This window comes from Talpa occidentalis, unplaced genomic scaffold, assembly GCF_014898055.3.
Source record: "Talpa occidentalis isolate TD23 unplaced genomic scaffold, MPIMG_talOcc4v2.1 talOcc4.3, whole genome shotgun sequence".
Classification (NCBI taxonomy): Eukaryota; Metazoa; Chordata; class Mammalia; order Eulipotyphla; family Talpidae; genus Talpa; species Talpa occidentalis.
In genome coordinates this window covers 130218148-130231423 of record NW_023603184.1, presented here as the reverse complement: position 1 = coordinate 130231423, position 13276 = coordinate 130218148, and the positions used below count along the sequence as shown (strand labels likewise).

Below are 13276 nucleotides of genomic sequence, written 5' to 3'. Positions count from 1 at the left end.
CTTAATAAGATTCAAGTACAATTGCCCTTAGAGAAATAAATACATAATGCATGACTTTGGCACTTTTAAGTCAACATCCAAAATAACTCCTGTGCCTCCCCGGTGGCGCAGGGGTTGAGCACAGCACCGTGAAGATGTCCGCAGCCTCTGCAGCGCAGGTTTGATTCCCGGCTGGCCAGGGAGATACCCATATGGCGTGGCAGACCTCTCCTGCCTTGCCTGCTGCTCCCCTCAGCAGTGTCTTCAATCTGTCTGCCTGTTCTGCTCCCCGCTCTGTCTCTGGTGAATCCTCTCACCCTCCCGCGCTTCTGGCCTATACCCTAGTTCTTGTATAAATAAATAAATCTTTAAAAAAAAAATAACTCCTCTACGGTAATACTAACTGAAATGATATGTTGAGAGTGTTGACCTTGAGGGTACCAGATGCCCATGTTTATGTCTTTACATACAAAATGTATTGAACTAAATGCTCAACTGACTATACAGTTGAGTCCCACAGTTATTACTGATTCCTGGTAGATCATGTGAGTTCAGCAGATGATGAACACATTGTACTGCACAACAGTACAATTGAACCACTAGAAGGCTGCAATCAGACTAATAAATGTCTGTACCTCAGGGGACTAAAATTTGTTAAGTTCACACTTCAATTGTTTGATATTAAAAGAGACACATTTGAAACAATGACAATGGTGACATTAGCAGAGCATTCTGTGTCCAATATTTATAACCAAAGTACCCTCATTTTAGGTATTATTTAAGTATTAGTCTATTTGGCTTAAAGTAGGGACTCTTCTGGGATGAAATTCAATAAAAAGCAAGAATTATCAATAAATATTTTCCTGTCATTTAGGAGAGCATTATCAGATGCAATCAACTTTTCACTATATAATTAATAAGTCATTTTCATAAACTAACCATCTAATTAACATGTGAGAAAAGTTAGCATAACTGGATAATGATGTTATGGTCTTACTGTACAACATGATAGAAATCTTCTTTCTAACTTAACATTCAAATGCTTTATTCAACTTTTATTTTAAATGGCATATGTAAAAATAATGACAATAAGTACATACATATACAAAAATATTAATGTTTATACCTACCTAATAGGCTCATGGGTTAATTTTTACTTTTTAAAAAACATTTTACACCTTGCACATTTTTCTATAATTAGTATATACTTTTGTTTGTAATTATTTATACATCTTTAAGTAGAATAAGTAATTCTTCAGGACAAAAAAACTATTGAAAAAGGTGAGAATTGCTTTAATATATTTTCCCAGTAACTATGACTTCACAAAAGCAAGTTATTATTCATTAGGTTTGAGAGATGCTAGTATATACAAGGCAGAAAAACATTCTGGAAATAACAATCCAGTAGATTGGACATCCTGGTGGTACAAGGGGTTAAGATGCAACCTATGAAGCGATCTGCAGCAACTGCAGCATGAGTTCGATCCCCAGCCAGGGAGCTACCCACATGGCGAAGCAGACCTCTCCTGACTTGCCCGCTACTCCCCTCAGCAGTGTATTTCAGTAGATCTGCCTGTTCTGCTCCCCACTCTGTGTCTGTTGAGTCCTTTCACACACCCCCGCCTGTACCCTGGTTCTTGTATGCATAAATAAATAAATCTTTAAAAAAAATCTGGGAAATTGAGAAAACAGAAATCAAGACTGTGTGTATGGTAATTAAAGATGAAATCCCATATTAACTTAAAAAATCACAAGCCCTAGAAATCTAACTACAGAATTGAGGCTCCCACAAAAGGGAGGGCATTTGTGGGGGTTAAAGTTGGGAGGGGCTCAATGAACCATGATGGAGGATTATGGGTTCTTGGATAGTGGCATGTGTGATATGTACAGCTGGAGAAGTGTGACCTATAGTTCTGAATCATATACAGTGTTGTAAACCAAAGTTAACTCATAAAAAATGATACAATTTAAAAAAAAATTAGCTGTTCACTGATTGCAGAGTTCAGGGAAAAGTGATGTTTAGTACATTCAAGGTCAAGGCAAAAAGAGATGATGAACTTGATTTCTTTGATACAGACAACTTTTGTACCTAAGATATTCACATTGTTTTATTATTAGAGTGATCTTCATTTCTGATTAATAGATGAGCTCCTCCAATGAAGACACGTTTTACATTAGCATTTTCTGAAAATTCTATCTTGTGCATTATTTCCATGGCAACAAGCCACAGCAGCTAGGTAGGAAAAACAGATCTTTTCTAACTCAATTTTCTTAAGTGCCACTGGTTCATGTCTAATTCACACCTGTGGGTGTTTGTGTGCTGTGGCTGACTGTGTGCATACATGTATGTATCACGAATGTATATATGCACATAGCTGCTTGAGTGCAGCAACATCAGAGAATGGAAAAAAAATGTCCTTCCACAAAGAGGAAAGTCTTGGACATTATAATCTGCTTTTTCTGAACAGGTAAATTCAATTGCTGTCATACACACTTGAGAGAAAAGAAATGTCATTTGCTATTATGTTTAGTTTCCAAAGCTCCCTAAGACTGAGAAAAAATTATGTAAAAAATATAAGCTGTTGGATATTTTTGACCTCAAGATACCCCCATTAATATTTCTTATAATTTTCTTAAAATACTGTAAAAAATCACAGCATTTGAGGCAAGAATTACTTAAATTTAAGAATTTACTTAAATTTATTTAAGTTTAAATTTCTATTTAAACTTTTTATAATTTGTGTAGAATTTGGAATTTAGTGGTTGGGTGTAGGTAAACTAGAAATTCACTAGACAACAGCCTGCTGATGTGGAGTCTTGAGGAGTAGATCAAAGATTTTGAATTTTATCTTGATAGCCATGGACAGTCATTAAAAGAGTTAAAGTGGACAAATGATATGATTATTTTTCATGACTTTATGTTCTCAGTGGCAAGAGTGAGTCAGAGGAAATCAATAAGCAGTACTCCAGGCAAGAGGTGACAATTGACTTGAATAAAGGCAGTGGCCTTAGAGATTTGTGAAAGCAGGCAGATTCAGATTTTTTTTGTATGCTTTTCCTCAATCTCCCTTACCTAGTATATTTAATCACCACTCATCAAGTTGCTCAAGTCAAAGGCCTCCGGTTTATACTGGATTCCTTTCTTTTTCTCATCCTCCACATCCAGTCCTGTCAGCTCTACCCCACTGTGCATTCCAATTTCAACCTAAGGTCAGGTTCTCCACTCTTCTACCACTACCTTGACCAAGCCAAATCCCCTGTCACTGAGACGTGACAACAGTCTCCTAAACAGTTTCTCTGTATCCACTTTTGCCACTTGAGTCTATTTTCATAAGCCATCTGGAGTGAACTTCGGAAGTTTAATTTAATGTTACTCCGCTGTTCTCAAACAACTTCAGTGACTTCCCATCATACCTGGAATGAAATTCAAACTATTTATGACGGTCTACTGGCTCTTATGTAATCTAACCCTTTATAACTTCCCCAACCTGATTTTTCATGCTTACCAGCTTGCTCGCCATTGATTGGCCCTTGTTACACTGTCCTTCCTGCTGGTCCTGAAACACTGAGCTTAGTCCCACTTCTGAGCCTTCAGACTTGCCAGATTGTTCTTCTCAGATCTTCATGACACTGTCTCCTTCATATTATTCAGGTTTTTATGAAAAAGAGGCCACCTTCCATTCCTTTTCTTTGCTTCTGCTTTTATAGCCTTGAATAACCTGCGATAGTTTTTTCTCTTTGTATTGGCATATCCTTTTTAAAATCTGCCCACCCTTTGAGAAAAGGAGCTCTTTGAAGACAAGAATGATGATACTGCCATAACCCTAGTGTTTAACATTCACTTAATACATAAAAATGAACTCATAATTAAAGCTTTAGATAACACTGTGACTGTAAAAACTGTGACTGTAAAAACTTTAGTAGTGGCTTTGGTACATAGAGTCCAGTAAAAGAAGTTTCTATCATTATTGTCTCTAGTCTATATCTTAAGTATCTGCCTTTCCCCCAAATCTGATTTAATTATTCCATTGCTAACTTTGTTAGAGAATTACTGTGGTCACTGAATAAAATGAGAGACTTGCTGGGGGAATGAGAGTTTCTTTTTCTTTGAAAAAAATGGAAAACTAATGTGGGAAGAGTCTGCATATCTTCATAAGGATTGTGATGGACATACTTATGGGAGCTTTCTCTGAGTTCCATCCAAGGGTGTTCACACTCTTTGAGTAGGAACAAGACTTCTGTCTTTTCCCTAGTCAGAAGAATGTGGCAAAGGTGATGGGATGCCACACCTGTGATTTTATTATAAATATCTTGTATCAGCAGACTGGAATTAGAAAGAATGTCTCTCTCCCTTGTTGGTTTTAAAGAAATAAGCTGCCATGTTGGGAGGTAGTCTATGAAAAGGGCCATATGACAAAGACCTTAGGGAACAAAGAGGTATCTCCAGACAATAGCCAGCAAACAAAATGGACTTCAGCTCTGCAACTAGTAGGAGAGGAATTCTGCCAAATAGCTGAAGGAACCTGTGGACCTTTCCACAGTCAAGCCTGTGATGACACTGCAGCCCATCCTGACACCCCAACTTCAGCCCAGTGAGAAACTGAGGCAGAAGACCCAGCTAAATTTACACCTAGATTTCTGACCTACAGAAATTGGGAAGCAACAAATGTGTGTTATTTTATGTCAGTGAGTTTCTTGTAATTTCTAATACAGCAGTAGAAGACTAATATAAGAACCATGAGAAACTGTAAAAAAGCAAAATTTGGTTAAATATAAAAAGAACATGCCACTAAGTAGAGTTATGTAAAAAATGAAATGACACCTCCCCTGGTGGCACAGCGGGTTGAATGCAGTACTGTGAAGCTGTCTGCAGCCTCTGCAGTGTGGGTTCGATTCCCGGCCAGCCAGGGAGATACCCACATGGCACAGCAGACCTCTCTTGTCTCTCCTGCTGCTTCCCTCAGCAGTGTTTTCAGTCGTTTGCCTGTTTTGCTCTCCACCCTGTCTCTGGTGAATTCTCTCACCCTCCCATATCTCTGGCCTGTACCCCAGCTCTTGTATAAATAAATAAATCTTTAAAAAAAATAAAAATGAAATCAGTTTAATCTAAAAATACTAAATTCCTCATTGCTGAAATAGAGTAAGTGGTTAAAATGTTAGCGAGGAGATAGGAGATTGAATTGGTTATCTTCATAAGGTCCCTTCCATTATTAAAAAGGATATTATTTTAAGTACTCATCATAACCACTGACTTAGTAAAATAAATTGCATAGATACACAAATGATCTCTACTTACACAAATGAAGCTGCTGCCAAAAGTTCACATTCTCAGCAGCAAAGAACATTTGATAGGACCACTTAATTTCAAAATCCAAAATAAAGATGCAAAGTTAATCTCTTTACAAATTACCTTTTTAAAGCACAACATAACACTTTAGTTAAAAAGCAAAATATATTCATACAATTCCATATACTTATTGATTCTAAGAAATACAAAAAAACACTATACCCATGTCATTGGTGCCATAGTAGTTTGGTTATTTGAAAATTACCAATGTGACAAGGTTGATTATTTAGAGAAAATATCTGTGAGTCACATTTTTGATAAAGGACTTGTATTGAGAATAAAGAAATCTTACAATTCAATAATAACAATACAAACAACCCAGTTAAAACTTGAGCAAAATGTCTGAATAGATATTTCACCAAATAAGATATTCAAATAGCTAATGAGTTCACGGAAATTTACTAAACATTATTAGTCATTAGAGAAACAAACTAAAACCAAAATCAGATCACACTCACACCTACTAGAATGGCTATAGTAAAAAGTCAGTGAACAAGTTCAATCCCTGGCCAGGGAGCTACCCACATGACACAGCAGACCTCTCCTGTCTCGCCCGCTGCTCCCCTCAGCAGTGTATTTCAGTAGATCCGCCTTTTCTGCTCCCCACTCTCTATGGTGAATCTTCTCACCCCCTGCACCTCTGGCCTGTACCCCAGTTCTTATATGCATAAATCAATCTTTAAAATAAAAAATAAATATAAATTTACCATTAAACCCAGAAATTCCACTCCTAGGTATCTGCCCAATAGAACTGAAAACATATGCCCAGCAAAAAAAAAAAAAAAAAAAAAAAAAACTTGTATGTGAATGTTCGTAGAAGTATCATTCATAATAGAAAAGTTGAAACCCACATATCCATCAAGTGATGAATGGCTAAACCAAATGTGATATATCCATACACTGGAATACTATTCGGCACTAAAAAGGAACAAATTACCTGTAATGCTATGATGTGGATGAATCTGAAAGTCATTACACTAAATGAGAGAAGCCTGATATAGACAACCCATATGATATTATTGCATCTATTTGAAATGACCAGAAAAGCAACTATATAGAGACAGAAAGTAGATTAAGTGATCATCTAGAGTAAGTGTGAAATGGGAACAACTGAAATGGGCACAGGGATATTGTTGAGTGACAGAAATGTTCTAAAATTGTATTGTGGTGATAGTTGCACAATTCTGTAAATTTGCTAAAAACATGCTGTACACCTTAAATGGGTAAGTTAGATAAATAGTATGTCAATAAAACTATTTTTTAAATATTTCCCTTTAAAATACTATCCACCAGTCAGTAACCTTATTTGAAAATAGTGTCTCAGGATGCATAGCCTGTAGGTGGAGTTTCCAGTTGGGTCCAAAGGCAAGCCTTGGGAACCCAGCCCACCATCATATCAGCAGGAAGTGAGAAGAAGGCTAATGTTTGTCCCTATAGAAGGCATTTTAGACAAATTCACCAAGTACCTAAGTTAATGAGGGCAGTGTTAGAATCTTTACTAAGAACAGATTTTTCAATTCCCTGGAATACTTTAGAAACATTCATTTGAATATAAGGATCTGCTGCTATAAAATAATTTTTATTCACCAAAGTAGATCCTTTCACGTCCCTGCATCATAATCTTTTGATAGCATCATTTGAGTTTGAGTTTAGATATTTGACCATTTGAGTTTTTGTGTTTAAATATTTAAAATAGTACCTAACTCAGAATCTCTTATGTCAATTATGTCTTCCCACTACCCTGTGAGTTCGTTTAAATGAGAACCATTCATTGCACTTTCTGAAATTATTAATCTACTTATACCTTAACCAACAATATGCATACACATAACATGCACTTACACATTTTAAGGAATGGAGACAATAGAAGCAACCAAAAAATGCAGATTTAACTTTTGGTAACTGGGAGACATTTTTGTCCCTCACATTGCAAACTCATACCTGGAGTGTGATGGTCCTCTTTCCTGGGAAGTTTGGGAGGACAGACTTCCATCAAAGGAGTTTCCTCGGTGGCAGCCTGAAATAGTAGCCTTGGGGGAGATGGAATCTGATTGGAATGTTTCACAAACGACCTGAAGTCCCTTTTGGAAGTAGAGATAGAAGATTAGTTCTTTTTCTTCTTCAGGTATAGCCTCAAGAATTAGCTATAGGGGCCTCCCTGGTGGTGCAAGGGGTTAAGACATAAACTATGAAGCTTTCCACAGCCACTGCAGCATGAGTTCCACCCCCGGCCAGGGAGCTACCCACATGGCACAGCAGACCTCTCCTGACTGGCCTGCTGCTCCTCTTAGCAGTGTATTTCAGTCAATCTGCCTGTTCTGTTCCCGATTTTGTCTCTGGTGGATCCTCTCACCCCCCCACAACTCTGGCCTGTACCCCAGTTCTTGTATGCATAAATAAATACATCTTAATAAAAGAATTAGCTATCATATTGTATCCACTGCTTTTTAAATTTAAAAAAATGTGTGCAGCATATTAAATATAATGTCATAGACCAAGGGATTTTGCCTTCGCCTAAGAGGAAATGGAAATAGATCTTTAGAGAACATCTGTGTCAGTCAAAGATTTATGCAAAAAAAATTAAATCTAAATACTTTCATGCACTTTATTTCATTTTGCCATTGATTCTTTCCTCTTTCATATCTATATTCAGAATTTGTGGGAGAATTACCAACTAACAATTCATCAAATATATGACAATACTGAGGTGAACTAAATAGAGACATGAAGTTCAAAATAATCACCAGCTTACTAAGAGCTAATTAAATGGAAGCCAGAATGTGAGAATGGAAAATGCAAAGCTCAGATTTTTCCATTACTCATCAGAAGAGGGATAGAATGCATTTTTTCCAATTGAATCCAATGAGTTTTACTCTGATTTGTAAGTACAAATTCAGCCGTTCTTTTACTGAGTAACTTATTTTAGTTATACTTAGTTGACAAATGTAATTCTGCCCATATAACATGAAATATTTTTCAATAGATATTGCAGAAAAAAATCCTCACTAAAGCAAAAAGGCCCTCAAAAATTTATCATAATATTTTAGCCATTACAATTTCTATCCTCATTTGCAAAATAAGAGCATTGTTAGATCATAAGGCATAGAGAGAAATTTTCATAAAATTAATCTTCTGAATTTGAACAAAGAATCCCTAAGCATGAGCATATTCATATTATATGATTTGGGAAATTAAAAAAAATATGAACTTGATCTTAAAGTCAAGAATTTACAGGTGAGTTTCAAGATACATAATATGGATTAGAGAAGCACAACCTTTGGAAATAGAATGCAAGTCATAAAGACAAAAGGAAATAGGTGAAATTAATTTTAATAGTATATTATGTTTAAGTAAAAATTATGTTAACATGTATCAAAATAAAAATCAGTAAGACAGTTACATCTTTTTCTCATACTAAGTTTTTGAAATCCAATTTTGAAAGTTTCAAGGTACTTTTTAAAAAAGTAAATTAATTTTTTAATTGAGGTAAAATTAGGGTCCCCTCCTTCCCATCAGGTATCACCACCATAGTACACCCACCACCAAATCACCCACAGTTCACCACCACAGTCCACTGTGCTTCCTTCCTTCTTTGTTCTTACTCACACTGTTATAGAGCAACCCCGATATTAAACGGGTTCCTGGCTGTGGGTCCTCACCCGCACGCTTTAAAGGGACTTATTGCTCTACTACAGACACACACAAAAAGGTTAATAAAAGGTTTATTTACAAGAGGAAAGGAAATAAGGAAAATGTACAACTCAGGGAGAAAATAGGGAAATAAAGTCTTTAATGCGTCCTACCCGATCCGATGACCTGGAAACCCAAAGTCACTCTCAGAGCTGGCCGGACGCTGCAAGCTGGTGGAGAGCCCAAAATGGGGTCCCCCAAAGCCCACGTGTCTGCCTTTTCTATCCACCTGGCTGCTTAACCCCACCCTCAGGTCCCAGCCACCTTCCCTTTGGTGGTGATGGGATTTGGAGTTCCCAGTGTCTTTGGCTTTGACCTGGGGTGGGGGTGGAGTCCACAAAGCCTATATGGAAATAGCTTTGGGACACCCTTTTCCCCCTAACAACACCTCCCTACATCTCCCCTCTGGATGCTTCAGTTCTATAGTCAGCTTTCAGGGGTTAGTTATTATACTTAAAACACATCTGAATTTGGACTAACCACATATCAAGTACTCAATAGCCAATAGACCTAGTGACCACCATACTGGATGGTACAGATACAACACAATTAGACAAATGTTCATGAGGAATCAAGATATTAATTGGTCTTTAAGAAAAAAATAAGGCAACACTAAAAGGTTATTCCAGTGAGAAAAAATACTATGAGTAAGCACTCAGAGGTTAAACAGTGTGCTCCGTTGGGAAACAGTGCTTGACTAAGTAGGGGCCAGTCAGGGTCATTTAAAGAGGAGGCTGGCAGGTGGTGGGAGGCCTGGAAAACCAAGGGGAGGAGTCTGGTCTCAAGGAGATGGTCGCCACAGTCCACACAAGGTTCCTAAGGAGGAAGGTGTGGGATGAGAGGATGCACCTGGCATGTAATAAGTTCTGGGGAATGATAAGTTAATAAATAAATGATGCACTGGGAAGATTAGTCAGGCATCATTAAGTAGTATTTATGTGAAGCAGGAGAGGCTAGAGGCAGAAAATTTAATTAGGTGATTCAAGCTGCAATCTAGTTTCGAGGACCTGGATTGAAAGGGTATAGTGAGCACAACAAATAAAGAAAACAGGAGAACAGCGTTAGGAAAACAACATGACTCAGCAAGAAATCAAACAGAATTAAGGAGAATGAATCTGAGACTGATATCTTCCTGTAAGTTGTCACACCACTGTGCCACATATACCACTACAAATACTGGCATCAGCACACACCATTGTTTGATGAAGAAAAAAAAAAATCTGTTAACTAGAATAGGACATTTCTTATTATGGAGCACATTATATTTTATATTTATTAAAAGGGATATTTGAGGCTTATTGAGGCATAGCTTCATGTGAGTATAGATGATTATATAGCTACACTGTGTGTATATGAAAAGGAAAATATAACTGAAATGAACTGATGTAGGTATCCTTAAAATTTCTTCACATTTAGATATTTCAACTCAGAGTTGTGTTGGTAGATGGTTTCCATAGCTCCTGGTTCTGCAAATTTAGATAATGGACATGACCAAATGCATGCTGCACAAGCATGACAACCATATCAAGCCTACCCCAGGCAGGAAGGCAGCGGCTGTATAATAAGTAGCTCTTTAAGTGGTAAGAGGCCAACGATCATCAATCTTTTTTTTTATTTTTTTTTACTGCATTAAATTTTAAATTTCATTAACTAAAGAAAATTCTAACAATGGTTTGCAACACTGTATAGGATTTAGAGGTATAGGGTCACACCCTTAGGGTGTGTGTTACCACACCACACCCACCAGCAAGATACTGAAGTCCTCCAGCCACAGTCCACTGTGCTCCCTCCCACTTTGCTTTATTTCCCTCTCCGGCCTGCACTGGCAGATTTCTACAGTCAGATTTCTAGGGTTTGTTATTGGTTTGTTTTCTTGTTTGTTTTTAAGATTTTATTTGTTTACTTTTGTGTAGAACACCTGTGGTGTAGGCCAGAGGTGCAAGGGGTGAGAGGATTCACCAGAGACAGAGTGGGGAGCAAAACAGGCAGATCTACCGAAATATACTGCTGAGGGGAGCAGCGGGAAGGACAGGAGAGGTCTGCTGTGCCCTGTGTGGTTTAGCTCCCAGGCTAGCAATTGAACTCAGGCTGCAGCTGTGATAGCTGATAGCTCTGAGGCTTAACCCCTAGGCCTCCAGGGAGTCCTGTTATTGGTTTGGTTTTATCTGACTCCTTGTTTTGTTTCTTTGTATTCCACATGTAAATGGCACCATCTGGTATTTGTCTTTCTCTTTCTGCCTTATCTCACTTAGCATAATTCCCTCCAGTTCCATTTCTGTTGTTGTAAATGGCAAGAGTTTATCCTTGGAAGTAACATTAATTTATAATACTATAGATGATTCAGAGGTATAGGATTCGACTTTAAAGATGATAAAGGTGAAAAATACATACATTTTAGAATAGATACACAGCATATAATTTGCACAAACTTAGCAAATTGTTCAATAAATAATAATTACAACAGGGCCCCCAAATTTCCAGTTTTGAGGGTAAAAAAGATGAAATACTTTTGGCAATAGTACATCAGTTTGAGAGAGGATTCAATTTTAATGAAAAGCCACAAACTACATTTGGCACATGTTGAATTGGAAGTGAAGGTAGGTCATGACAATGCTTTAACAGCATAATACATTACTATGAACTACCCTGGCTTTCATTTCTTTCTTTTTCAAAACCCAACAGTGCATGAATGGTATTATTTTATTATTTATCTTCTGTTTTATATGGATTTTTCTTGATTATCATTAAAGTTTAGATTCCTTAAGAGGCAGGACTGTAACCTAGACATTCTTTCTCTTGCCTCCCCCCTACCCACTGCAGCACCATCCTTACCTACATTAAAGTGACTTAGCAAATATTAGGGGATTCAATAATTGAATGAGAACAAGCTGATACTTTAGTTTATGAGGGATGGGTACAGGGCAACCCCAATGCGAAATGGGGTGACCTAACTGTGGGTCTGTTACAGGGTGGTGCCAGGAAAGGGGAGGTTCCCCGTGCAGGGAGAAGAAGCTGGAAAGGAGACTGGGGAAGGAAGGAAGGAAGGAAGGAAGGAAGCAGGATGGAGAGCAAGAAGGAGACCTGGAGGAGGCACATGGAGCAGAGACATGTGAAGAAGCTGCACGTGCCTTTTGGTCCTGGACTGGGTGACACAGATGCGGGAGAGACCGTGGGGAGGTTAACAATGGCAGCTTTTATCTTGTTTTTTTTTTTTTTTTTAAAGATTTATTTATTTGTACAAGCACTGGGTACAGTCAGAAGTGCAAGAGGGTGAGAGGATTCACCAGAGCCAGAGCAGGGAACAGAACAGACAGACTGAGGAAATACACTGCTGAGGGGAGCAGCGGGCACAACAGGAGAGGTCTGTCACACCATGTGGGACCCTCGCCGGTGGCCGGGCTCGAACCGGCGCTGCAGAGGCTTTGGGCAGCTTCGCAGCCCAGCGCTCAACTGCTGCACCACCAGGGGAGGCCCGCAGCTTTTATCTTGATTTTGATTTTGCTCTTTTCCCTCCAGACTTATCTGGCTGTTTCTGTTTCTTTTCCATGGGTCCCCGCTGGAAGATGCTTTAGTTTGTGGCAGGCTTTTGGGCCTTGCTTTGAGCAAATTCCTTTTGGGTGGACTTTTACCCATGAGGGGAGGGGTAACTTTGGGTGCTTGATTTGGAAATTATATTCTTTGCCTTTTCTGTATTGTTCCCTAATTTTATTAAATTTCCTTTTCATTAAAGGTCTATATGTTTTGTCTTGATATGGCGGATGGCAGAAACTATTTAGAGCAGGCAGGTTTGGGGTTTCTGGGGTGCCCCTCTCCCTGCCCTGCAACAGATTCTCACCCATGCACTTAAAAGGGACTTATAATGAGACTCAACTGCAGGCCCACACAAAAGGTTACTAAGGGCTTGTTTACAAAAAGGGTAAAATGAAGAAAGGAATATCTCAGGGAGAAAGAGGGAGAGATAATTTGTGAACACATCCTACCAGTTCTGCTGAGCTGGGACCCCAATAGCACGCTGAAAGACAGAGAAAAAACAAGCAATCCCCAGGCTTTACACTAAGCCTGGCTGCTTAACTCCACCCTCATTTTCTAGCAATCCTCCCTGCAGTGGTTATGGGATTTGTAGTTCTTTTTTTAAAGACTATTCATTTATGCATACAAGAGCTGGGATGTAGGCTCCAGGTGTGAGGTGGGGGTGGTTGGGTGACAGAGTGGAGAGCAGAACAGGCAGACTGACTGAAACACACTGCTGAGGGGAGCAGC

At 38.5% G+C, this 13276-nt stretch overlaps 1 protein-coding gene across 2 annotated transcripts in view; it reads right to left on the bottom strand.

Annotated features, from left to right (window-relative positions):
- The window catches only part of UNC80 (unc-80 homolog, NALCN channel complex subunit), a 184253-nt gene that overhangs the window by 158271 nt on the left and 12706 nt on the right, over positions 1-13276 (bottom strand). For both annotated transcript variants that reach the window (XM_037523962.2, XM_037523964.2), the window contains exon 7: positions 7268-7407. In XM_037523962.2, coding sequence (XP_037379859.1) covers positions 7268-7407 — 140 coding nt within the window. The remainder of the gene's footprint in view (positions 1-7267; positions 7408-13276) is intronic.